The 27,758-nt window shown below is 42.7% G+C and overlaps 2 protein-coding genes across 4 annotated transcripts in view; one reads left to right on the top strand and one right to left on the bottom strand.

Moving 5' to 3' along the window:
- The window catches only part of LOC307106173 (uncharacterized protein), an 82,861-nt gene extending 67,118 nt beyond the window's left edge, over positions 1–15,743 (top strand). The window contains exons 8-9 of the mRNA XM_079782406.1: positions 12,592–12,664; positions 13,678–15,743. The gene's annotated coding sequence lies outside the window, so the exon portion shown is untranslated. The remainder of the gene's footprint in view (positions 1–12,591; positions 12,665–13,677) is intronic.
- Positions 336–27,758, bottom strand: part of WIPF1 (WAS/WASL interacting protein family member 1) — a 114,763-nt gene continuing 87,340 nt past the window's right edge. For all 3 annotated transcript variants that reach the window (XM_079782391.1, XM_079782393.1, XM_079782392.1), the window contains 7 exons: positions 26,022–26,110; positions 22,545–22,674; positions 16,620–16,811; positions 12,787–13,524; positions 8,973–9,185; positions 7,896–8,009; positions 336–3,370 (listed from right to left, as the gene is read on the bottom strand). In XM_079782391.1, the coding sequence (XP_079638517.1) occupies positions 3,315–3,370; positions 7,896–8,009; positions 8,973–9,185; positions 12,787–13,524; positions 16,620–16,811; positions 22,545–22,674; positions 26,022–26,072 (1,494 nt within the window). In that variant the 5' untranslated portion in view covers positions 26,073–26,110 and the 3' untranslated portion in view covers positions 336–3,314. The remainder of the gene's footprint in view (positions 3,371–7,895; positions 8,010–8,972; positions 9,186–12,786; positions 13,525–16,619; positions 16,812–22,544; positions 22,675–26,021; positions 26,111–27,758) is intronic.

Below are 27,758 nucleotides of genomic sequence, written 5' to 3'. Positions count from 1 at the left end.
TCTGAGGGAAGGCCTCCTACATTCCCATTGGCCTTTCCTATATTTATCAATGTCAGTGCTAGTCTTTGTGATTTCATCTTCCATTGCTTCCACCATCCATCTTTACCACAGAGTAGAAGCATCTGCCTCAAATATAGACAACAAATTTTGATGACAGGTTCTCAGGAAAAACAAGGTATTAGAAAGTGTATGTGATGAATATTTACCGATAGAGACCTTATTTTCTTCTTCTTTTTTTAAATGTCTTTCTTTACCAGAGTATAAAATAGAACACTTGCTTTTTTGTTTACATTTACATAGACAATACTTAAATAAAAACCACCAGTTGACACTCATATAATTCTGCTTTTATTTATTTTGTGGCTAACTTACAAAGACACAGATGTCTTGGATAGACTCTGTACCATTTAAACTATCCCCATGACTTAGATACCAAAATGTGTTTGTTTACATAGTGCAGTGGTATGAAAAATGTTTTTTCTTTCTTTACAGTCCCTGACTATAAACAGGGGAAAATTAATTTCATACCAAAAAATTCAGGGCACTTTAACAATCATCCCATCCCATATCTGTTACTAAGATAACAAAATTGGTATTACAAGTTAAAATATAAAGGCCTAACCGTTTGTTACAAATATGCAAATAATCTGCTACTTAGACATAAAAAGTTGATTTCTTTCCAATCACAAAGTAAGGCACCATTGGATTAAACATTTTCTAGGCTTTTACTAAATAAAATGCATAGTGAAATAAATACCGAACACTGAATTTTAATACTGTAATACATTTCAATATAAAATGATATGTGAATGTTAAAATACTGTATTGCATCTTGAATACATTACCTGGAAAATTTATGGAAAAACACACACACGTAAGCTCTGATTTCAGGGAAGAAAATTATTCAGTTTTGTGATTTATCATAGTTGAAAATTTTAGCATAGAACTTATTCAAAGTTTTGGATGCAATTAGGTTGCTAACTTTCAAAGCAAGAATGTAAGTGTATTCATGAAACATTCACTTAAAAAACACATTCTAACGCCTCTCCCTCCTGGTGAATAGTAACTTTGAGTTGTGACCCTGTTTCAGACTTCAGGATGGCACCTGCAAAGTTGAGATATACAAGGACATTGGCCATTCCTACTTCCCTGTACAAAGTCCAGACCCCCTTTTTTTGGGTCACACTTTCCTCTGCCATATTTGCTAGCAAAGCCCCTTTTCTGAAGTGGGTCATTAGGCTTTCTCATAGGAATTTTAATCAACTATAGATTCAAGAATGATACCTGATCAAAGAATCCCAAATAAAACGATGTTGCTGTATTACCAAAATATGAGCAATACCATTTTTGGGGGGGAGGAAATACTTTGCCAAGCTTGTTATACCTTTATATTTTTTTATTCTTTGGGTAAAGGACCCCAAGTGCCTAAAAGACAAATGAATGGTAGAGGAGGGAGGGACCCAAGTTCTCTAATGTACTAAGCCCAGGACTTTGGCAAGAAAAGTTATAAAAATATAGTATATTCAAATGGGCAACATCATAATTATTTAGACATCCCATTTAATAGAACTCTAAGTTCTTTTGCTTTTATATAAATGAAACAATTATTTCTTCTATAAATAGGAATGCTTCTTTCAAAATTTTCTTTGGATTGATTTCTTGTTAGCATCTCTCCGTCACAGTTGAATAATACACTGAAGCCATGATACAAACTTTAGGTAGATATACATATACATTTGTGACCATGTGCTTTTGAAAAACAAGTAATGGTAATTTCAAACATAATCAACTGTTATAAAATAACTAAATGGAAAATTTCCCCCCAACTCTATAGCTAGATGAAAAATCCCAGTAAAGTCTGTAAACAAAATCATACAAAAAAAGGCAAGGCTGGCTCTTCCCTAAGGTCCCTTCGGGAGCTGTATTTGCATAGCTGCATTTGGATAGTTTCAAAGCAAATTCCCTCTGATTTCCAGTAGCAATCTCTTTCTCTCAACCCCATAAGCATCAGATTTAGATTTTTAGTTTGTCCATCAACCCAAATCTGGTCCCTTCTTCTGAGTTTCTGATTTGCTACCTTTCCCTGACTACCCCCTCCCCACCCCCACTACCGGGCCTACAAGCCTCCCCGCCTGAGGAGCAAGCTGGGCGGCCTCTTCCAATGGGCAAGGCAGAAGTCCAGCTGACAGGTGAGCTCCAGCCAGCTGGTTCTGAGCCCAGAAGCCCCAACAGGCTTTCAGTTTCTTTGCAATGGCTTTATTCCACGTAACTGTAAACCCTATTAGAGTAACTTCTGACCTTGGGACTGTGAAGCAACACTTGTACACAGATATTAAGGGAAGAGGGAAAATAAGGGAGCACAATCTAAGGTCATGCTGTCTGCCAGGCAAGGTGTTGGGTCCTAACTTTATTTTTAGTTACCTCTTGAATTGCTAAACATCATTGTGCTTTTTTTTTTTTTTTTAAACAGGAGGTATTTGTGCTAGCCTCTGTCTTCTAGACCTGCACTGCCCAACATGGTAGCCACTGCCATGTGGGGTCACTGAGTCCTTGAAATGTGACTAGTCCAGATAGCGATGTGCTTTAAGTGTAAAACACAAAACCAGATTTTGAGACATTAGTACAAAAAAAGTAAAATATATCATTAATGGTTGTTACTTTAATTGCAGGTCAAAATGATATTTTGGATAAAAATATATTAAAATTAATTTCACCTATTTCTTTTCCTTTGTTATTGTGGCTACTGGAAATATTTAAATTGTATATGTGGCTCACACTATATTGCTATTGGACAGTCTGTCCTAGAGCCTACCTCAGGCTGCCAAAGATTATAATCTATAACCACAAAAATGTCATGTGCACCCTTGCTCAGCAACTTGTGTAGGTGGTCTGTGGTTCCTGGAAACAGACAGGAGGCCAAGCATGCAAAAATGGCATGGAAGCAAGCAGCTCTCAGGGACTTTAACGTTATCTGTGGCAAACATGCAGTGAATGTTTGAATTTGGTTGGTTGAAAGCTGGGACACAGTTCATCTCTGCCTACTTGCCATAAAAGCTAGTCGAACCCAAGCAGTCAGCACTGGTGGGCTGTAGCTGAAGCAAGCAATAGCTTTGAGGATATACACAGAATAAAAATCTAGGTGCATTTCTTCATTGGATTCCCACCCCCCACACACACATATTCCCACATCACCCTCCCTTCTTCCCTACTCCCAATTGAAAGGGACAAGGAAGACAAGGGGAGGAGGGTGTGCAGCTCTTGACAGTAACAACAGAAGTAGCTCTTGGGCTCGGGCGGAGAAGGGCCGGCTGGGATCACCTTGGGATGGGAGGAAGCGGGGGAGCACCCCTTTCTCTTCGGTTGGATCCACCTGGATGGAAAGACAGACAAAATGTAAATTTTGGTTAGAAAGCTTACGTTCTCACTGTAGAAACTCAAGTATGTGTGCAAAGGTATTCACAACCCTACACCCTAACCAGGGATGGAAATAACTGGCACAGGTGGATGAGAAATGAGAGGGGACAGGAAGAAGCAAGTAAGGATCTGAACAAACATTACCAAGGACAACCCACCACTGGCTACCGAGTACTTGCATAAAGTTAAGAAAATTTTAAAAATTGCTTTTCTTCTTATCACAAACACTAGAAGCCCGGTGCACGAAATTCGTGCACGGCGGGGGGTTGTCTCTCAGCCCAGCCTGTACCCTCTCCAATCTGGGACTCCTGGAGGGATGTTCGACTGCCCGTTTAGGCCCGATCCTGGTGGGATCGGGCCTAAACGGGCAGTCGGACATCCCTCTCACAATCCAGGACTGCTGGCTCCCAACTGCTTGCCTGCCTGCCTTCCTGATAGCCCCTAACTGCTTCTGCCTGCCAGCCTGATCACCCCCTAACCATTCCGCTGCCAGCCTGGTTGATGCTTAACTGCTCCCCTGCCAGCCTGTTTGCCCCCAACTTCCCTCCTCTGCCAGCCTGGTCACCCCTAACTGCCCTCTCCTGCAGGGTTGATCGCCTCCAACTGCCCTCCTTTGCAGGCCTGGTCCCTCACAACTGCCCTCCCTTGCAGGCCGGGTGCCTCCCAACTGCCCTCTCCTGCTGGCCATCTTGTGGTGGCCATCTTGTGTCCACATGGGGGCAGGATCTTTGACCACATGGGGGCAGCTATATTGTGTGTTGCAGTGATGATCAATCTGCATATTACTCTTATTAGATAGGATAGAGGCCTGGTACAGGGGTGGGGGCCAGCTGGTTTGCCCTGAAGGGTGTCACAGATAAGGGTGGGGGTTCTCTTAGGGTGTGGGGCGGCCTGAGCGAGGGGCCTATGGTGGTTTGCAGGCCGGCCACGCCCCCTGGCAACCCAAGGGGAGGCCCTGGTATCTGGAATTTATTTTCCTTCTACAATTGAAACTTTGTAGCCTGGGGCGGCAGCCATTTCTGGGGCAGCAGCCATTTCTGTGGCAGTTAATTCACCTTCTACAATTGAAACTTTGTAGCCTTAAGCGGGTGAGCCCGGGCAGGGTGTGCGGAAAGCTTTGCTTCCCCTGTTGCCGCCGGCAACCCTGACCTGCTCTCTCAAGCTCCATTCTGCTGCCATTTGTTTGAATTTGTTTACCTTCTATAATTGAAACTTTGTAGCTTGAGTGGAGGCTTAGGCCTGCAATGGCTATGGAAAGCTTGGCTTCCTCTGTTACCTGGGAAACCTTGCTCTCTGTGGCTGTAGCCATCTTGGATTGGGGTTAATTTGCATACTCGCCCTGATTGGCTGGTGGGCGTGGCTTATGTAGCAGAGTGATGGTTAATTTGCATATTACCATTTTATTAGAGAGGATAGTATGCATTTATTATAGGTTTAGAAAAAATAGATAAGTAAAAACAAAGCAAAAGATTCACCCATGTTTGCACCGCCCAGAGATAACATTATTTACATATTTTCTATATATAAACAGTTCCTTTTAGTCTTCCAAAAATTGGATCATAGTCATTTTGAACATCTTTCAAAGTCATTACTCCTTACACATGTAATTATTGACAAACTGCATTCTATGCATATTTGTAAGCTATCCAGGTTTAAGCCATTTACAATATTTGAAATTCATTTGTCCCACACACATTTGTCTGAGGATCTTACTGTTGTTAGGCATAGGGCCAGGTGCTCAGATGCTTAAGCATGTCTACCAGGGGCACATGACAATTGAGTATGCATGCTGAGGCCACTGCTCTGAGACTCAGGTGAGCTGGCACCAGCAGATTCCTCAGCAGGCATCTCAACAATGATCCTAGTGGCCCTGTTAGGGATTTCTGCGATAGAACCAAATCTCTGAGCAAGGACAGGAGTCAGAGGAAAACACTGGCATCCCATTGTCTTGCCTGTTCCTCTTACTATCCCAACCAAGTCTTTTCTTGGGCAGGCATCTGAGGAAAGACTCATCTGGTTTTACAGCAGCCATCTGTCATGGGGCCTTGACTGTCAACTGCTATACCACAGTGGTTAGCAAAACAAGGGTTGGCCTTGTGCAGAGCTTGAACTAGGTGGCACTGCTCTGGGCTGTCTGGGTGCCCTACCAGGCTGTGGGCCTGGAGGCCAAGGTAGCAGGAGCAGAATAAAACCATTTGGTAGTACTTTATGTGTTTTTTAGAGAGATGATCCTTTATCAGTATAAAAATATTAAAATGCACAATACTAGAAATTTAAAGTAAATCTACAAAAAGAGTTTTGGGGGAGCAGTGGAAATTAATCCACCAATTTAAGAAATATTTTTAAGTGTCTACCATGTTTCAGGCTCTGTGCCACTCCAGAAAGATGCAACAGAGCAGGACATAGTTCCCGTCTTCAAATTTCATAAAGTCTTAAAGACAGGAGGATGGGGAAGGGAATGTGATCAGCTATTAAATAAAAAAATCTAGAGGGGCTGGGGAAGATGGTTCTGTAACTGACCAAAAATATATGTAATCTGTAATACTTTCAACATAATGGTAAATTAAAACACACACATACACACACACACACACACACAGGGGCAGGCAAAGTAAGTGCATTGTGCCACTGAGACATTCTTTTGAGTTAATAAAGCAGTTCTAATAATCATAACCTGCATGTCTTTTTCCATAATAACCCATTTTTGCCCACCTGTGTGTGTGTGTGTATTAACATGTTTAGAGTCTATGTGAACAACTCCTTAAAGTGAATTCATTTATTAGTGCCCAAGAGGGAAGAAAAGCAGGCTGTACTCTTATCAGATAGAAGCCCCTCTTATGACGTCAACACACACACTACACACGCACACTACAAACATGCATATAAACATGCAGAGCTCAAAGAGATTTGTCCCATGTGAACTCATTTTTCACCCAAAATTTCAACCACCAACTTTTGTATGATAATTTTTATTATAACTATACCTCTTTTATTAGGCATCATCTAGGAATGCAGTATTCCACATAAATGATTTCCCCCAGGAATTAAATTTCTCATTTTAAGCAGCAATATTATGTTTACTTCTGTCTATTTGTTCATGAAAATTTTCCTAAAATATTTTCTAATTCTTTAAATTCTTTAGCACAGGCACAAAGCACAATTTGACCTATCTTTGATAACCCAATAGAAACATCTAGTGTTGTCCTGTGCTCTAATATATAGCACAACTCTGTGTCCCTATCTCCTCTTTTGCCACCTATCACTTCTCTCTGAAGTCAGTGATTTTGCTTCTAACCAACCTTAACTTCAGTTGATACTAATCTGCTCTAAGGCTGGGAATCAACTAAATATTAAGAACTCTGTGCTAAGAGTCAGCAGGCTCTGAGTATGTGTAAGGAGCTCAGCCAGGGAGTGAGGGCAAGGTGTGTGTGTGTGTGTGTGTGTGTGTGTGTGTGTGTGTGTGTGTATGTGTGTGTGTTAACATTTTAGGGACATTGTGACAGTTATCTGTCAGCTCAGATGCTTTTTCTCCACATATTTCTGCTTTGGGAGTTTGGTTCTGAAGCTAAGCCTGTCACAGGTCTTAGTCTCATCAGTGATATATGTATATTTTACGCTAATTCTTTTTCAGTTCTACACATTTATTGTTGTAAAATTTTAGTTTTCTGTTTCCTCTTCTTGTTCACATTTCCCCCCAATGGTAGAAAAGTGATTCACTTCTTATGGTAGCATTACATATATTAGCAAAAAAACAGAAACAACCTAAGTATCCAATAATGGTAAACTAAATTATTATATGCGGACTTGATGGAAACTTGTATCGTAAAAACCATGTGATAAAATAGGGAAGTGTCTACTAAATAATGTTATATAAACCCCAGTACCAATAACTTCACTCTCTAACTACAACCATATAAATTAATCAGAATTATTATTAGATGGGTAAAAATTAAATGAGAACCTGGTAAATGAAAATATGTTGTGTGGAGAGATTATGGGTACACTTAAATTTTTCATGTAATACTCTATAAAGCTATAATTATAATATATTTAAAAAGATCAAGGCCATTATAGTAAGTTTTTGTTATAATGAAGACATTTTGCTTATCTCAAAACTAATAGGAATAGAAAGAAGATGGTTCTATTTGTGCCATCTTAGGAAGATCAAAATGGGGACAATTGTCTAAACAAGCAAAATAATACAATTTGATCTACTAGCAACCCAACAGTGTTTTGGGCTTGTGATGACACATTAAAATAATTGTTTCTCATATGCATTCTGGATTATCTTCATTTTTCCCATCATGTGCAGAAGGGGAGTTTACCAGAACTTAGATGGCATCAAACCAGAAGTGACTTCTCCGAAGTCTCCCACTCCAGGCAAGAGGCCTGGATTTTCTATGCACCCCTCAGTTGTATATAAACCAGAGTTTTATCAATTAGAGTAGGAAGCCACCAAAAGCCCTTGCAGAAATACTCACTCCGGCTTTCACTTCTTGCCAATTTACTGGGATAACTTTTGGTTGTTGGCACATACGGCTCTGGAGGTGGCAAGTCAGAAATGGGATGGAAGTTGAATCTGCTTTCCCACTCATCTGAGGGAGAGAAACAAACAGTGCCTTCAGTCACAGGCAATCTGCTCTGAAAACATGTCATGTAAAGCACAGGATGAACTAGAACTGAAGAGATTGCTTCTAGTCGTACGTCTGGAAGTTTAGAGAAAAGCTGGAAGTGCTAGAAATGTCACTGACATCGCACATGAATAAAATATACGGGTCTGCCAATCAAACCAAAGCGAGATCCAAGGGATTTTAAGTAGAGTGATGCTCAGGAGCTGGGGGCCAAGGCTTGAGATATCTCTCTTAACTATTCCTCCCACCAGTGGGAGGAATGCCTGGGACCCTCTGATAACAGAGGAAGAGGGAAGCTGCTTAATACCTCAGGCTATTGGGCCTCTTACCTACAGCAAACTGTTTAGAAAGGTAGGTAATAAGAAGCTAAGCTACAAAAATGGCTCTTTTCAGAATTCTGGTATCGCTGGAAAGTTAACTAAAATATGACTCAAACGAACAGTGAAAATGACCTGACTTTTTGGAAAGTAGAGGAGGGGGGATCACTATTTTTTATTTGAAATCGTGGTGGGCCCTGAAATGGTTAGAATAGTGATTTTCAACTGCTGTGCCACAAGAATTTTTAAAACATGCAATACCTGACTATTTAGTCAAGGACACTGACCTCTTTTCCCTTAGATTGTCAAATAAAAAAATGACAACAGCAAACAACAGTAGTCATCCAGGGTGAATGAATCACAATTAAACCTATTTTTCTTGTCAGATTGGCAAAAAATATGTGCCTCAGAATTTTAGTAATTAGTTTACGTGTGCCATGAGATGAAAAAGGTTGAAAATCGCTGGATTAGATAGAGCAGTGCAGTGTGGTAACAATGAGGGTCATGCAAACAAGAAATGTTAATGCAAACACACACACAAATATAAATTTCCCATTCAGCTGCTGCTCTATAGCTTGTACGATTTCAAGGAGCTGGGACCACACCTCACCTTCACATGAAGAGTCTTGGAAGCCGTTTCTAATTGATGTTGATGGTGGAGGTGGGGGAGGCACCCCAGCACCAGGCCTGTCTGGAGGAGGCGGGGGCCGGGGCCCACTCCTGGGATTGTCTACTCCTCCTCTGGACGGCAACTGTGGGGTGGCAGGCAGGGCCCGAGATGTGCTGCCATTTCTGTTTATTGGAGGAGGAGGTGGGAGAGGGCCTGGAGCAAAAGAAAAAACAACATTTAGGGCCATGCCTTACATTCTCCATCACCAATGTGCAGTTACTGTGTGCCTGATGGATACAGGCCCTTTTGCTAGAGAACATGGAGAAATGGTGGACACTTCGTAGGAGATTTAGCCAAGCAAGGAGTAGGCGCATATGAACTCAGAAATGCACATGTGTATACACAGATGTGGAACGAGGGCATGTTGAGAGCTAAGTGGCTGTTTTGGCTGTGCGTTAGTATTGAGATTGGAGATGATGCAGTTGAGAACAGGTGATAATCTGTTTATACAGACAACTGTACACATACTGAAAACACATTTAATATCCTTTTAAGTAGCCAATGGACTATTTACTGCAACATGATACTTATTAAATAAATGCTGTACTAAAAGAGGATTTTTAAAGAAGAATAAGATAGCTATGAAGTTATTTTAGATCTTCAGATGGATTAAGTTCTTTAAATGCAGAGTAGTATTGCTAATTCCACAGGCACACAATCTCTTTCCAGACAGAAGTGGGTCAGGAAACCCAATGTTAGTCATCCTGAGAATAGAAGTTCCTTCTTGGTTCTTCCTCTTTCGGGGGGCGATTAACACAGGGAGTGACAAACAGCTCATCCACGAGCATGGCTAGAAGCGCTGGAGCAGGACCCTGACCCTGAGCAGGCTGCTTACCTACGGAGCTTGATTTCCTATTTACAAAGAGCACCACATAGTCACCTTTCCCACAGCACTGTTGCCAGGAATACTTAGTCAAAAAACAAATAAAAAGCACTACATAAGTATTTGAAACCATTTTTTTAAAATGCAATGGTATGGTAGAATCAGAAAACCTTAAGTTCCTAGATAAATAACTCAAAGTAAATTCTTTTTGATAATACAAAGGAACCTATCTTGCTTCTTCCATCCTCCAAGTGCAGAGGCTGTTTGGGTCATGAGTAAAATAAACAAAAAGAAGGAACTTAAGCATTTCCTGTAAACCAAAATGACCTTAGTAACTCCTGATCTTCAGCAGTGTGCTCCACTTGTCCGATGCTGACATTTTATGTAACACACATCTTAGTGCTATAAATACAAATATCTCTTACTATCTGCATATTCAGAATCCAATCAGGGGACCTACAAAGGAAGGACTCGTCCATCGCAGACACCCCTGTCTGAAGTCTTGGCTCAGACACTTGATGAAGGCAGGAGGCATGCCCTGCCCTGGTCAGTCTCTCAACCTGGGGCAAGCATAATAGGAAACATTTCTGTTTCCCATTGGCAGCATAATAACAAAAATGGTCTTTTATGTTGGGAAATAAGATAACCACTATATACACTTAATCTCGTTGGATTTTTATAACAGCCCTGAAAGGTAGAGACAGCAGATGAGGTGTTGAAAGTTAAAAAGACCAAGTCAGGAGGCTAATGAGAAGAACCAGGATTTGACTACAAATCTGTCAAATTCAAAAGCCTATTCTAACAATGAAGCTAAGCCACCTCTCAAAATCCAGGTGGCCCTCGATGATCTCGCATATGTTCCTTGTGGGGATGTAAATTGGTAGAAATTTTCCAGAGGCCAATTTGGCAGTACCTATAAAATCCATAGTTTACTGTGCACACCCATTGACCTAGACATTCCATTTCTAGAAATTCATTCCAAGGAAATACATAGAGATGTGCACAAATATTTGGTTACAGGAATATATTCCTGCATTATCTGCAACAGCAAAAATCTGGAGATGGCCTATATGACCAAGTGAGGGATTAAATAATCAAGGTATTTTGTAGGGTTTAATATTATGCAGTCATTAAAAGTCAGATTGGCCCTAACCGGTTTGGCTCAGTGGATAGAGCGTCAGCCTGTGGACTGAAAGGTCCCAGGTTCGATTCCGGTCAAGGGCATGTACCTTGGTTGCGGGCACATCCCCGGTGGGAGGTGTGCAGGAGGCAGCTGATCGATCTTTCTCTCTCATCAATGTTTCTGGCTCTCTATCCCTCTCCCTTCCTCTCTGTAAAAAAATCAATAAAATATATTAAAAAAAAAATAAAAGTCAGATTGTATCATATCAGGAAATGTTAATGAAATATTGCTAAATAAAAATCAAATTAATACTAAACAATATACATAGTATGATACTAATTTTATAAACATATTTTTTAAAAAGATTTTAAAAACTTATGAATGATTATTTTTAGATGTGGTGGTGGTAGGATTATAGATGATTTTAATTTTCTATAATAAACAGGTCTGACTTATGTAATTGAAAGGAACAATAAATGTTATAATTATATGCGACTGCCCTATTTTGGGGGAGATTTAATCTGTTGACTCATCTATTTGGTATAGCCATGCAATCAGCTTCTCAACCACTTTGGGGGGAAATCCATAGCTTTTGGATAAAAGGAAGACACTGCATTTCACTTATCTGACTACCTGTTCTTGTTAATTCACCTAAGACTACTTAATGAGATGCCACAATGTCTAGGGACTGGATTGAATGGATTAGTAACTTTGTATGTTTGGAGCGGACTCTCCCTGGCAGGGCAGTTTGAAGGAGCGGCTTTCAAACTCTTCTGCACATTACAGTCACTGGAATATTGCAATCCCAGTATCCTGCTGCCCCGTCTGCAACCCAGACTAACAAAACCAGAAGCCCTGCTTTTTAAAGCTCCCCAGGTGATTGCAGTATATGGTCAAGTTTGGGCCACTGGTTTAAAGAATGGTGTTTATTAGGTTCCCGAGGTCACAGGGTCAAAGGTCCGTTAACTTTGCAGAGAGAGAAAAAAAATGCCCCATTTCCAAACATCTTGCGTGTATAAGGTTAAATTTTAAAAGTAGATAGTTCCTCTGATTCCATCAATAACCGATGTAAAACAAAAAAGCACCTACTACAATTAGCAGAGAGAGTATGATCCTGGGTAGCCCTCACGTTTCATTTCACACTCTGAAAGCTACTCCCTCAGATTCAGGTTTCTCAGCCCTAGGCAGGGGCCACAGATGTGCTTCATCAGGTCCTCCAACCCGTGAACTAGCGTGCGTAGCTTGAGTTTATGTTTCTGAGCATTTCTGTCAAGAGAAGGCCTGTACCTTTATCTGATTCTCCCAAGGCTCTGTGTGCCAGAGATGTTAGCAAACAGCCAAATGGGCCCTAGCATTTGTCTTTAATATGCCAGGAAGTGGCCGGAAAGCTTGACAGATACAGAGAAGTGCAGGAGTTCACTCCCTCTTAAATCATTGCCCTTGTTGTTGGATAACGGGGCCCTCCTGCGGGAGACGGGAATTTAGTTCCCCAAGGAGGACATCTGAAATCACTTGAGGGAGGCCAGGTTGCAGGGTGGTGAGCTGAAAGACAAAAGTTCTGGCCTCTTCTCTATTAACTAGTTTGTGACCCTCTCACTTTATTGCTTGCTCAGTCTCCTCGTCTCTAGAACTCGGACAGAAGCACCAGCCCCCTTCCCTGAGGTTTACACAGATGAAATCACAGCGGTAAGAAAGCAGCCTCAGAGCGCCCGTAAGCGTTCAGCTGGGCTCTATGCAGCCCCTGATCGGCAGGGACCTGTGGGCAGGCTGGGTTTCAGGGACACCCCTCACCCCACGCCTGGCCATACCTGATCTGCCCGGCGGGTCCCTCACGGGGGGAGGGGGTCTCTCGCTGGGCGGGGGAGGCAGCGGCCCCGAACGGCCCGGTGAAGGCAAGGGCGGTGCGGACGAGCTGAGGGACAGATTCCGCTGCGGCAGCCGGGGGATTTCGTCGCTGCCGCCGGGACCCGGAGGCGGGTGGGCAGGGCCAGGCCTGCTGGGCGGCGGCGGAGGCGGCGCCTGCGACAAGGAGGGCGGCCGCGGGGTGGAGGGCACCGGGGGCTTGCTGTTCTGAGGGGGCGGCGTGGGCACCGCCTCCCTGTGCGCGGAGGGCCTGTTGCCCATGGGCGGCGGCGGCGGCGGGGGCTTGTCCTCCAAGGCCCTGCTCGGGGTGGGGGGCAAGGGGGGCCGGTTCGCGAAGGCCGAGGGGGTCTGACGGACGGAGCCTCCTCCAAACGCGGCGCCTCGGTTTCCAGGGAAAGGGGGGGGCGTCGGCCCGGGCCCGGGCTGCCTGGCGCTCCCGCGGTTGTGCAGACTGGACTGGATGGGTCGGGGCGTGTTCGGGACCGGAGGGGCCACGCTCTCGGGCTTGGCGCCCACGTCGGGCCTCGGCGGAGGCATTCGGTTCCTCTGGGGCTCCGGGGGTCCGCTCCTGTGGCCCGGCGAAGGCACAGGGAACCTCCCTGGGCCGCCGGGGGGTGAGAAGGGCTTGGCAGACGTGGCTCTGGCTCCTGGTGGCAAAATCGGGGGTCGGCTTCCTCCGGAATCTGAAGAACACGGGGTGGGGGTGGGGGACGACAAATTCAGTTAGAAAATTAGGAACCTTAAAAGAAGCCAGAGAACTAGAGTAGATTCCCAGCAACTGGAAATCCTTTCCTAGATGCTATAAGAGACAGGTAGCTGCTATTTCTTTCTATCAGGTTCTGGGTGGTCTTCCCTGGAGGAAGAGGAGCAGATCACAGCTCTCCGATTGCCTTCCAGCCTGTCAGCTTCCTGAGGGACTCTGGAGAGCCCTCCTGGCGTCATGCATGGGCAGGAACCCAGATGGAGTTGGTAAGAGTTCTGGAGAGACCCTCTTCATCGCGAGAGGACAGGAACAGGACCGTGTGGCGCATGGGACTTCTGCTAATGATTTTCTTTTCTCCCCATCCCCATCCCTGCCTCCTCGCCCTGCTACTTCTTAGGCTCAAAAAAATAACTTAGCCATTTAAGGCAAAGAAATTAGTTATCGCAGTATAAATCTTCATATGAGAAGGGTTACCTAGTCTCTTTGAAGAGAAATTCCCAAGAGAAGGTAGGAAAATAGAATGGGAAAGTTATGATAGAAATAAGAAAGAACTAAGAAAGAAAGAAAAAAGAAAAAACACTTAAAGTTTAATTGAAAAAGTTAATACCAGTGGATGGTCTTAATCTGCAAAGAAGTAAACAACTATACAACTTTTTCCCTACTGGGTCAATTCCACTTCAATATTGGTAGGACAGGAAAACCCTATTATCCTATATAATAAAAGCCTAATATGCTAAGTGTCTGGTCATCCGTTCAACCAATCAAAGCGTAATATGCTAATGATATGCTAAGGCCACTCAACCAGTCGCTATGATGTGCACTGACCACCAAAGGGCAGATGCTCTGACCGGTAGGTTAGCTTGCTGATTGGGACCAATCGGGACTGAGCGAGATGGGTTGGACACCCCCTGGAACCCTCCCACAGTCACTTCCCAGCTGGCCAACCTCCCGCATCCCTCCCCGGCCCAGTTGTGCACTGGTGGGGTCCGTCGGCCTGGCCTGCGCCCTCTTGCAATCTGGGACCCCTTGGGGATGTTGGAGAGCCAGTTTTGGCCCGATCCTGCTCAATGCAGGAGCTGCCCCCTGGTGGTCAGTGTGCTCCCAGGGAGAGCGCCGCTCAGCCAGAAGCCGGGCTCATGGCTGGCAAGTGCAGCTGTGGTGGACATCCCCTGAGGGCTCCCGTACTGCGAGAAGGCACAGGCCAGGCTGAAACCCCTTCCCCCGCTGAGTGCACAAATTTCATGCACCAGGCCTCTAGTACAATTAGTATTAAACTGGTTCAACGAAGAAAAGAACTAAAGGGGAACCAAGGTTATAGAAAAATTCAAACCACCACCCCAGAATCAAAAATTGGCTAGCCTGAAAACTTCTACCAGTACAACCAAGCGATGCCCTAAGTATTTGCTGAGCACCTGCTATATGTCAGCCCTTATTCTAGATGCTAGAGACAGAGGAGTAAACAAAATAGAAAAGATCCTCTCTTTTATAGTTTACATTCTTTTTGGGGAGATAGACAACCAGAAAATTACAAGTACTAAAAAGAAACTAAAACAGGCCGACGAGATGGAGTGCCTGGGGATGCTGGGATAGATGGGATAGCTCTTCTAAGGATGTGACATTTGAGCTGAGTCCAGCCATGGAAAGATGCAGTTAGCACGGTAGGCAAGGGACTGGCAGGTACAAAGACCCTGAGAGGGGAATGACCTTCAAATGAAAAAACTGAAAACCAGGGCCTGTGTACCTGGCACACAGGGATTAAGGAGGAAAGAGAACCCTAGGAAATGGAGTCTGAGTGCCATCAGGGGCCTGGTCAGAAAGAGCCTCATAGGCCAAAAAGAGTTCAGATTGTGTCCAAGCACAATGACAGACGTTTGGAGGGATTTATACAGTGGAGTGATGTGAACTCTAGAATTTTGTTTCAACTTTAGTACTAAAAGAAGATGTAGTGTCCTTGACTGTGTGGTACATTTTTATGTCCCCAACTTGTAATAAGTTATATCTTCCAAGTTCAGATTAAAGCTGCAGCTACTACATTACGTGGATAGGATCCATTATGTGGATAGTATACTATGAACATATATACTTCTGGTATACCATTTTATGCACCAACTTAAATTCCACCTTCATTTTATTATTTTACTTCCAGTTGTCTTTTGCCTTAATTTCTTCACCTTTAAAAAAAACCCAACCTAAATGTATGCATTTGTCAGCTACCTAAAATCCTTTTGGTGGGTTTTAAATAAATTTCAATGCAGGTCTGGCAAGATAGAATCTCTCATATTATTGAGTCTCTTTCTAGAGTTTGACCATCCAATGCTAAAAGAGGATTCAGTGACTTTATCTTCAGACCAATGTGGGAATCTCATACTTTCCGCAGTGGACATTTTAAAAGTTCACAAAATTAGAGATAAAATTCTTCTAACAGTAAGCATGGGAAAAAAAAGTTTTATGATACAATTTCTTGAGCTCCCGCAATGGTTAGGAGAGCGCCTCATGCTCTGTGAGGTTTTCACTTAGGCACGGCCAGGTTCAGCTCCCCCTCTGCCAGCAGGTCTACACACAATCCTAAAGGACTCATTTCCCTGGATCCCTGAAGGGAAGACTTAGAATCACTGGCCCTGAAATGCCAAATGTCTGTCAGCAAAACACCTTTTTAGACTTAGTGAGATATGTAATTATGTTCCGTGTGACACACTCCATAGTGCGTGTGAAGTGTGGCTCACAAGTATTTACTCTGCTAGACAGCTGGTCAGGCTGCCTCACAAAGAAAGCTGAATCTGCCAGGTCACCGGGCGGTTTCCAGGGTGGCAAGTTCCATTTGTTCCTTTCTTTTCTTCCCACTCACCCCCCCCCCCCCCCCTTTAGAAAAGTACAAAAAAATACAAGTTACCCCAAGGACACGTCTGCTACCGATTTAATTTTTTAAAAAAAGATGCTCAACAGAGTCTCTCTTACAAGTTAACATTTCAAGCAATCTAAAATGTTTTAAAGGGCGCAGTGCCTTAGAGGGGATGCCACGCCTCCAAACCACCAAACCCTGGTCTTCAGTGGCTGAGAGAGAAGGAAACTCTTTACCATTGTCCCTGTTGGCCGTGGATCTCAGCTTGGGCATTCCAGCCTGGAACAGTCCTCCCAAACCGGGTGGTCCGCCCCCTCCAAAGCTTCCGCCACCGCCACCACCACCGGCACCTCCGCTGCCACCGCCTCCGCCAAATCCACCGCCTCCACCAAAGCCACCGCCGCCACCAGCTCCGGCTCCTTTAGGTTCTGCAGAGGAAGAAAACAGTCTTTACACAGGCCTGGAAGCACTACCAGCCTACGTCACCAGGCCGGGACCAAGTACACAATAACAATAAAACCTGGGCCTATGGTAGACAACTGGAATAATGAACAACAAACATAAACTGATGAACAAAAACAGACCCAGAAACAAGAAGGCATGGATCAGACTGTCGGGCCTCAGAGGGACGGTAGGGGAGGGTGGGGGTAAGGGGAAGAGATCAACCAAAGGACTTGTGTGCATCCATATGAGCCTAACCAGTGGTCACAGACAACAGGAGGGTGGGGGCATGCATGGGGAGGGGTTTGGGATGGGAATGGGGGGATGAGGACAAATATGTGATACCTTAATCAATAAAGAAATTATAAAATAAAATAAAATAAAATAAAATAAAATAAAATAAAATAAAAACATTGTAAGGATTCATCCCACCCTACTCAGAAAAGGAGGGGTTCCTGCCACTCCTGGGCAGTCACAGGCCCGGTGAAAGAATGGAGGATAGGTGGTGACTGGCCCCCAGGCCTCCCACTTGGCTAGCTGCCATATGAATTAATAAAAGGACCTTCAAATAAATAAAGTCTCAAGGGAGGGGGGGATGCAATAAAAAGGTGAGAAAAAAGGAAATTGTAAAAATAAAAAGAAATAAAATATTTCATAATTTCACTACTTGGAAATACCTAGTGTTTTGGCATATTTCCCTGCTCCCCGACCCCCGCCAGTATCTTTTCATTTTTATTATTTTTTTTCTTAAAATTAAGACCAACATTCACGGGACAGTTTTTAGCCTGCTTTTTTTGCTTAACACTTTATTGTTAGCATTTCCCATGTCATTAAATATTCTTTAAAAAAGATGAATTTAAAGGACTGCAATGTGTTTTAGAACATGATTGATTGTATTGTAATTTATTTAACTATCTACTTATTTGATGGCCTTTTAGGTTGATTTTAATTTTTTAGTATCATTAAGCCCAACGATAGGCTTTCACATTTTAAAAATTCTTTGCAAATTGTGACAGTGCAAATACTTTATTTTGTATTTATTTTCAAAAAATAGCAAAAGCTTTTGAAATGGGCAAACAAATGAAGAAGAAAAAGTTTACTAAGTCTAGCCTTCTGTGTTATTTCCCATTGTCTTTGAGCGATTTTACAACTCTAAACTGTAGAACAATAATACAAATAATATTAGTCCAGAGAAGTGCAAGTTGGTTGTGTTCAGTGGAAGGCAATTGATATTGATCCATTTTTCACCTATTTGTAAATTAATTTCAGCACCTGTCTGCCTATCTCCTTTGAACTGATACCATCATATTGATATCACCTCTCATTACTTAACAAGCAAAATAAAATTGTCTCTTATGTATGACCTGATTGGTGTGACTCAGTGGCTGAACATCAACCTATGGGTCAGAAGGTCACGGTTCGATTCCTGGTTGGGGCACACGCCTGGGTTACGGGCTCAATCCCCAGTGTGGGGCGTGCAGGAGGCAGCCAATCAACGATTCTCTCTCATCATTGATGTTTCTCTGTCTCTCTCCCTCTCCCTTCCTCTCTGAAATCAATTTAAAAAATAATTTATGTATGTATGTTTTATGAGGTTAAGCATTGTTTAAAGTTCTACCCTAAAAAACCTTGGTGAGTCTTTGATGAGTATTATATGAGATCTACAAAATAATCCGGGAGGCCTGACAGAAACACGGTTTATTTTCTGTGTCTACTGATTTATCCAGTAAAGTTTTATAATTTTCTTAATATGAGTCACACAGGCTTCTTGTTAGGGTTACTTCAAATACATTTTTGTTTGTTAAATTTATAAAAATTGTTTTTTTCTACTAAAATTTGTGATTGGTCATTATTGGCATCATGAAATTTCATTCAATATCTATAAACAACTTTGTTCTTTTTAAATTAAAATTTATCAATAAATTATTATCTTGTATTTCCTAGTAGACAAATGGTTTGCAAATAATAAAGGTTTCCCCCATTCTTTTCTAACAGTTATCTTATTTCTGTTTTTTATAAGTAATAACTTTGATGACTGAACTTCCATAACAATGTAAATTATTAATGTTGCTAAAGGAAAACATTTTGATTTTAATGAGAATGCCTGCAATGTTTCAAAGTTATATGGTTTTTCTTATTTGATATGATGCATTTATAGATTTTCTAACATTAAGAATGAGATAAACCCTGATGTTGGTGAATTATTCTTTTACTACACATATTGAATTAGATTTTTTGTTGTGTGTTTTTTTTGTTAGTACCCTCTCATCTATGATCATAAGTGGTCCATCTATAATAGGGTTTCTTGCCCTTGGAACAACTGACATTTTGGTCAGGTAAGTCTTTCTTCCTTTTTTTTTATTGTCTAAAGTTTTACATATGTCTCCTTTTTCCCCAATTGACCGCCGCCCCCCTCCTTTTGAGCCACCCCCCCCCACCCACGGGGCAAACCCCCACTGCCCCAGTGTCTGTGTCCATTGGTTATGCTAATATGCATGCATACAAGTCCTTTGGTTGCTCTCTAACCCCCCTCCCCTACCATTTGTCTCTAGATCGATCTATTCTTATTCATCAAATTATGTTGATAATTATATCCCACATATGAGTGAGATCATGTGATATTTATCTTTCTCTGACTGGCTTATTTTCCTTAGTATAATGTTCTCTAGTTCCATCCATGCTGTTGCAAATGGTAAAAGTTCCTTCTTTTTTTTAGCAGCATAGTATTCCATTGCGTAGATGTACCACAGGTTTTTAATCCACTCATCTGCTGATGGGCATTAGGCTGTTTCCAAATCTTAGCTATGGTAAATTGTGCTGCTATGAACATAGGGGTGCATATATCCTTTCTGATTGGTGTTTCTGGTTTGTTGGGATATAGTCCTAGAAGTGGGATTATTGGGTCAAATGGAGTTCCATTTTTAACTTTTTGAGGAAACTCCATACTGTCTTCCACAGTGGCTGCACCAGTCTGCATTCCCACAGGTAATTCTTCCTTGTGGATGGCTGTATTGTTCTCTGTAGAACGTTTACAGCATCCCTGACCTCTACCCACTAGATGTCAGTAGGAACTCCTCCCTCACTAAGTTGTGACAACTACAAATGCCTCCAGACATTGCCACACGTCCACTGGAACACTGACATATAGCTTTCTTTTTGTTTATATGCTGTCTTTGTCAAATTGTGATATTAGGATCATGCCAGTCTCATTACACCTATCAGAGGGCTTCCCATCTCTTCCTGTGTTTGGGAGTGAATAGTTTATACAGCATTGAATTAGCTATCTCTTAAAATCTGAAAGAATTTATAGATAAAAATCATCTGGCTCTAAAGTGTTTTAGAGGGAAAGTAATTTGATAAAGCTTTCAACTTTTTCCTTGCTCACTGAGGCTTCATGAGTAAATTTTAGTAAATTTATGTCTTTCTTAGAAAATAAATTTCTTTAAGATTTCAAAATGACTTAGCATATAACTTCATCATAGCACCCTTGATTTTTAAAAATCTGCTTTGAATCTCTTAATTATCTGCTTCCTGAGTTCTAGTTTTATTCATTTGTGTTTTCTTCTTTCTGGAATAGTTTTAGCATGTCTTTGTTGGCTCTGTATCAATAATATTGTCAATCTATATATATAAAAGCCTAAGCGACTGTTATGACCAGATGACCAGCCAGTAGCTATGACGCGCACTGACCACCAGGGGGCAGACGCTCAATGCAGGAGCTGCCCCTTGGTGGTCAGTGCACTCCCACAGCCAACATCCTGTGGTCCCTCCCCCTGGCCGGCCCCAATTGGGACTGGGGGAGATGGCCCCGATCAGCCAGGAGGGACCCCACCTGTGCACTAATTCATGCACTGGGACTCTAGTAATATTAATAATGCCTTTGTCATTCAAACATTATTCATTAATGAATGATACAATTTGGAATATTACATTTACATAGGACACCTTTAAATGGTATTAAACATTCAAAGAGATCAATGCATCATCAGATACCATCCATTAGTGTATCTTTCCGTAGAGAAGCTAAAGCAGTTGAAGACAGCTAACTGGCACAGGTCACTTTGTTAGTAATTAAACTGTAGGACTTTAAGGGTTATAACATGCATAACCACGATAACATTTTGATATAGAGCCCAGGGAGGTTTCACCTGCAAAAAAATTCAAAACCATAGATGGACTTTGTCACTTGCAAAGAGCTTATGACAATAGTCCTGGTGGCCAAGTAATTGCATGGATAACAAGGGCATGCATTGGGTTGTATTTTGTGTCCACCAAGCAAAGGGATCAGCTGGGAGGAAGAACTAATATTTTTTTCCATTTAATGGGAGGATAAGTGGAGCTTGTAGAATATAATGAGTTTTCACTAGTGGATTCAGAACTAGGTCCAAGACTGTCCAGTCTCCTTCAACATCTGGGGAACTCACATCCACCTCTCTGGAGCCTAGCCTCCCACTCATGGTGGAGAGAACCACTGGGCTCTGCCCTAGAGGTTGGCCTCTGGCCCCATACCAGGCATCATGACTGGATGGTTGTTGGACCAAGGCTCCCCTTACATAAGGGACTGTGCTGGGATTCCCCTTGGGAGAATCTTGTGACTTACATAAGGGACTGTGCTGGGATTCCCCTTGGGAGAATCTTGTGACATGGATCAGGAGAACTAAGGGATTGATGATACATTAACCACATCAGTTTTGATCTGGAGGTAAAACTGTATCAAGAGTCAAAGACCTCATAATTCCTTTTTGAGATTATGGTGCATTCTTATTTGCACCACCTTGCCCAGTAATAGAACAACATTCAAAAGCCTTTGTCTTGGTTTTCCTCTTTTCCCTTTACCCCCCACACCAGTGGTCTCATCTAATTCTCCGTCTCCTTCTCTTATTAGGCACCATTCCTAGAAATTCCCCCTAAGCCCTTCTTATCCTCCACTTGGCTAAAATCCTGCATCATTATTTACTTGTCTATTTTCTATTGAGTCCAAATGGGATCTGTGGTCTCGTATGGATTCAGGAGACAGCGGGCTGGCAGTGGAAATATGTAGGAATGTGAGGAGATGGTCTCAAGGCCTGGTTAGTAACTATCCATAGGTTCTAGTCATGGATAATTTTGCATTTTGTTGTAAATGTTAATAAGCAGCCCTGTGTGTGGGTACTGCCTTGTTCCCGAAAGTATCTCAGACTTACAATGGGTACATAAGCAAAGTTGTGATCTCATTTCCTCTTTCTCCAAGCTCCTAACATCATATCTTACACTTGAGTTTCACATTGCAGGCAACAAAACACTTTACAGCATTGTCTCATTTATGTTCACAATGAACTTGTGAGGGCAGTAGGCTTGGGGATGGTAAGTGATGGATGTGCCAGGACTTGAACCCATATCCTTTGATTCCAAGGACAGGGTTCTTTTCCTGTTTCATGCTGCCTTTTGATCTGTGGTGCAAGGAGCAAAGAGTTAATTTCCAGAAAGTGTTTGAATAATTCAGAGAATCGCTGCTGTGTGTGTCTTAAACAAAGAATTATTATACTGGCTTCCTGCAGCATTAGAGGGAACCCAAGCCGAAGCCGTGGCCTACAATGAGTGACACAGTCCCTTATTCTGCTAGCTTTGCAGCTGTTGTTAACCAAAAAAAAAAAAAAAAATTTTTTTTTTGGTGGGAAGGGTAGGGTGAGTGTTATGGCATAAACCACTTATCTCCATGGAAAAGAACTTTCTTCACTTACTGTCCAGTATCGGGGCACTTCTGTCATTGGTGACGGTCTTCTTTAGTTTCTTCCCTTTGTTGATGTCGGAGAGAAGAGCATTTCTCCCAGCCTGCTCTGACTTATTCAAGGCAGGCTTTTCTGTATTGGCCTGAAAGGAAACCATGCAAACTCGTATTCATCTCTTGAATTAAAATCAAGTGCCACAACACTCAGTGGAGACAGCTAGAGTATTGGGAGCTTGTGATTAAGGCTGCTGGCAATAGGTTATAAATTCTCCACAAGTTTTCGACCCGATGTCATTCTTTTTATGACCCAGACATTTGGGAGCAGATGCAGAAATAAATTACACTTATTTTTAATGCAGGTAGAGTCAGTTCCCGATAAAAGTCTCTGAAAATTCAGACTATTGTCTGGCCGTAACCGGCAATGCCCAGGTTGATGGCTAGAAATGAGAAGGGAACTTGAATCAGGAAGATTCTATAGGATGTTACAAGGCTTCATTCTCTAGAATGTGTCTGAAGAAGAGTCTCTCTTTTGTATGTTCTGGAACTAACTGGTACAAGGAGAAAACTGTTCCTAGAAGAACAGGTCACCTGTATTATTTTTTAATCCACCAAAGTTTGAGAAACATAATTCCCTGTTTACATTGCCAAAGTTTTTTTTTCTTTCTTTTTAATTTAAGAGAGATTTGAGGTATAATTTGCATATAGTAAAAGCACCCTTTAAATGTATAGTCCTGTGAGTTTTGACAAACATATACAATTACCTTGCTTGTAGCCACCACCACAAGCAAGGTGTGTAACATTTCCATTAACTCAAAACTCCCTCGTGTCCCTTTGGCCTAAGGTGTTTCTTTGAAAGCTTAGCTCACAAAGATTGCAGAGCTGACAAAAGTGCTGCTTTAAAATATTTGAGTATTTTCTATTCTTTCAGAATTCCTGGGAGAGATCCTTACTATGAAGTTGGGCTCTTGTTTATCCAGCATTATTGTAGGGAGCGGGGACTCTAAGGGCCCAGGATACGAACGTGGAAGTTGGCATGTGCCTGTGTCTGTCACACTTGGAAACTGGTTTGGTCTGGCCTGGTCCCAGGGAGAGGCCATCTGGCAGACCCGAGAGTCCTTCTTGGCTGGCCCAGTCCTTCAGGAAGGATCTGATCTTGGAGGTGCCAGTGAGGGCCATGGGAGGTAAGCCTGGGAAGTTTAGCTTGATGCTAAACCCTTGGTACCTAGCTATTTATTACAGAGGCCGTCAGAGGCTGAGGGAGAGCTAAGAAAAACCCTCAAGTTGGCTACATAGAATCTCTGTGTGTCAAGCTGCAAGGGTCTTGACATTGTTAACTTATGGAGTATTACTTGTTCATGACAATAACATCCCTTTGACTATGGGTCAGGCACTGTTTTAGCACTTCATGTATATTAATTCATTTAGTCCTCATCAATGGGAGTCAGTAGGTCCATTTTAGAGACAAGGAAACTAAGGCGCAGGCAGGTTAGATCATTTGCCCCGGTCACCCAGCTAGGATCAAACCTTGGCAGTCTGGCAGCAGAGCCTTCCCTAGAATCTGTTGGAAGGATAAATGTGGGTCTAAAATGTCCCTTCCCCGAACTGGGGAGCTGCTGTTAAAGGGCATAGACTTGCATCTGGAAGATAAAGTTCTGGAGATCTAATGCCCAGGACAGTAATTACAGTCAACAATGCTGCATTATAATCAGGCTAACAGGCAAGATTTTAAATGTTCTCAACACAAAGAAGAAAAGATAATTATGTGATATGATGGAGGTGTTAGCTAAAGCGACAGAGCTAATTGTAATATATAAATGTGTCAAACCAACATGTACAGCGTAAACTTATACAATATTATGTGTCAAATTATATCAATTGAAAAAATTAATAAATAAAGTTTCTCAAATTTTAGTTATTCTGGTACAGCTTTCATGATTTTGGTCATCTTCTCATGCTGTCATTTATTTTATATTTCTACTAAGTCTATGCACTATATAATTTACTACTTTTCAGTAAGCATTTTATTTTAAAGTAACTCCCTATTAAAGTCTGGGTGTTCTAGTTATAATTTTTAGAGCACATATTAAGATAAACACATGAACATTGAAATAAAACAAAAATTAAAGTATGTACTACCCAGCAGTGGTATACAACCTACATTTTGGGGGGAAATATAAACTAATCCTGTGATATTAGATCAGAGCTTTTCAAACTTATCTAAGTAAAAGACCAATTTTTAAGAAAAAATTTCCAATCTATCATGGACTGATATTTTTGTAAAATAACAGTAAATTAGTAAAAAAAAAAAAGACACAAAAAAATGCAATCTTAAAAACAACAGGCAGTTCAGCTGGTGTGGCTCAGTGGTTGAGCATCAATCTACACACCAAGAATTTGCCAGTTCGATTCCCAGTCAGGTCACATGCCCTGGTGGTGGGCTCAATCCCCAGGAGGGAGCCCATTGATGTTTCTCTTTCAGCGATGTTTCTATCTCTCCTCCCTTTCTCTCTCTCTAAAATCAATACAAACATATTTAAAAAACAACAACAAGAGTCAAAACACTATCAAGTTGCTGTGTTTCTATATGCTTACTCTCAATTTCTGTGCTTATCTCCTTGGGGGCTCTAACCAGAAGTTGGAGGACCACAACTCAAATAGCAATGAGCTAATTAATGGTCTGTTCTTCCAACCAGGGTCCAACCTTAGATGGTCTAGAGAAATGTGCCCATGGAAGCCTGGGCAAAGGACTTTTCCTCTTTGAGCCTCAGTTTTCCCCAAATGAAAAGTGAAAGGCCCATCCTGGGGAGCATTGAAGCAGCGCAGGCTTCATAAGCTGGGGGCGGCCTTTGTGATGGCATGTGGAAAGGCTGCGGGCTTCCTGGAAGAGGGGGCACTAACTTGTGAGGATGGGTCTAACAAGGATCAGGATGAGCCCAGGGAAGAAATTCCTTTGCATTTAGATGTCTAAATGCAAGGATAGATTTAAAGAGGGATGTGAGTGTATGAGGAGGTCTTGGGGTGATGGTGGGAGTGGGGGATATTTGTCAAAAACACAGAGTGGGAAGCATGAGGGCGAATGGCAGAGCAAAAGAAAAGAGTGGGCCTGGAGGATACTTGAATGAATGCATTTTCAGACGGAGACCTGGGTTTCTGGACTGTCCTGCCCAGAAGTTGGGCCCGTTTGAATGGAAACAGGGCAGAACTGCCCTTGCAAACCTGTCTTGGGTCAGTGCGTGGGAATGAATGAACAGGACACCTCCCTCACTGGACATGGCAGAGGACACCCAACTGCCCACGGCCCACACGTGCACTGTGCACGGCAGGAGATGTCAGACAACCAACCCTGGTTCTGGCTCGCCCCAGCACCTGGAAAGCTCCCCTATCATATGTAAGCCAGAATGCAAAGACATTAAAACAAACACATGGGTGCCAGGTTCAGCTTCATTCGGCTGCTTCATGCATGAATAATGGAGGGCGAGGAACCACTCACCACAGCAAACGTGGGCGGCGGCGGGGGCGCTGGAGGGGGAGGGACGGGCATCTTGGACAGTTAAGCTTTCAACAGTCTTGCTGATAAGCCTGTAAAAAACAAAACACGGTTCTGTATTAGACTTCTTCATAATACTCTGTCCTACTCGGCCCTCTTCCCCACCAAAGTGCCAGCTATCCACACAGGCCAGCTTTCGTAAGAGGTGGGATTACCTTTGCCATGGTGCTAAGCTGTGACTGTTCTGGAAGGACCCTGCCGGGAGGTTTCTCAGCCTAAGTGCCTGGAGAGACTGGAAACAGAATCCAGCACCTTGTGCTGCTCCATTCCACCACCCACCCAAGCAGGTGGGGGCATGGCCCGTGGGGGGCCCCTGAGCCTGCGGCCTGGGTAGCTGGAAGGTTATGATATTGCTGGAAATGGGTCCCGGCAAAGTCTCAAGAACAAGTGGCTTCTCTTCCTCACTCATTTCCATGACAAAATCCTTTCTTTTTTTTGGTATAAATATAATTTCTTTTTAAAAAAATTTAAATTCTTTATTGTTTAAAGTATTACGTAAGTCTCCTTTTTCCCCTATTGACCTCTCCCCGGCTGCCCCCATCCCCCAGCACATGCCCTCCCCACCCCTCCCCTCCATCTGTGTCCATTGGTTATGTTCATGTGCATGCATACAAGTCCTTTGGTTGATCTCTTACCCCCTCATCCCCCACCTTCCCTCATAGGTTGGACAGTCTGTTCGATGCTTCTATGACTCTGGTTCTATTTTTGTTCATCAGTTTATGTTGTTCATTATATTCCACAAATGAGTGAGATCATGTGATATTTATCTTTCCCTGAGTGGCTTATTTCACTTAGCAAAATGCTCTCCAGCTCTCTCCATGCTGTTGCAAATGGTAAGAATTCCTTCTTTTTTATAGCGGCATAGTATTCCATTGTGTAAATGTACCAAAGTTTTCTAATCCACTCATCTGCTGATGGGCACTTAGGCTGTTTCCAAATCTTAGCTATTGTAAATTGTGCTGCTATGAACATATGGGGTTGCATACTAGTATATCCTTTCTAATTGGTGTTTCTGTTTTCTTGGGATATATTCCTAGAAGTGGGATCACTGGGTCAAATGGGAGTTCCATCTTTAATTTTTGAGGAAACGCCATACTGTTCTCCACAGTGGCTGCACCAGTCTGCATTCCCACCAGCAGTGCACGAGGGTTCCTTTTTCTCCGCATGATTGCCAGCACTTGTCGTTTGTTGATGATTGCCATTCTGACAGGTGTGAGATGGTACCTCATTGTTGTTTTGATTTGCTTCTCTCAGGTGATTAGTGACGTTGAGCATGTTTTCCTGTGTCTCTTGGCCTTGCTTCTGTCTTCTTTTGAAAGATGTCTATTTAGGTCCTTTGCCCGTACAAAACCTTTTCTTGCGCTCCCTCTTCCCCTCAGCCCTACACCTGCTGTGATCTTTTCTGTGCAGATTCCTGACATTCACCTGGGTCTGGGTACAAACTGTAGGAGTGCAAAGAGGAATCTGTTTCTGCTCCTGCCCTCATAGTTCTTAGTCTTCTGGGGAAAGGAGATAGTGATAAGGTAAGGTAGGCAGGTAAGATGATGGGAGAGGAGGCCCCATTTCTATCTTTGTGCGCCTTGCCATTTTCTTGTAGGATCTAAATGGAAAAAAGGAGGGAAAAAGGCTAGGGGCTTGCCTGGCCGATGTGGCTCAGTGGTTGAGTGCTGACTTATGAGC

The sequence above is a fragment of the Cnephaeus nilssonii genome (genome assembly GCF_951640355.1).
Source record: "Cnephaeus nilssonii genome assembly, chromosome: 10".
Taxonomy (NCBI): Eukaryota; Metazoa; Chordata; class Mammalia; order Chiroptera; family Vespertilionidae; genus Cnephaeus; species Cnephaeus nilssonii.
This window is presented reverse-complemented; position numbering and strand designations above follow the sequence as displayed.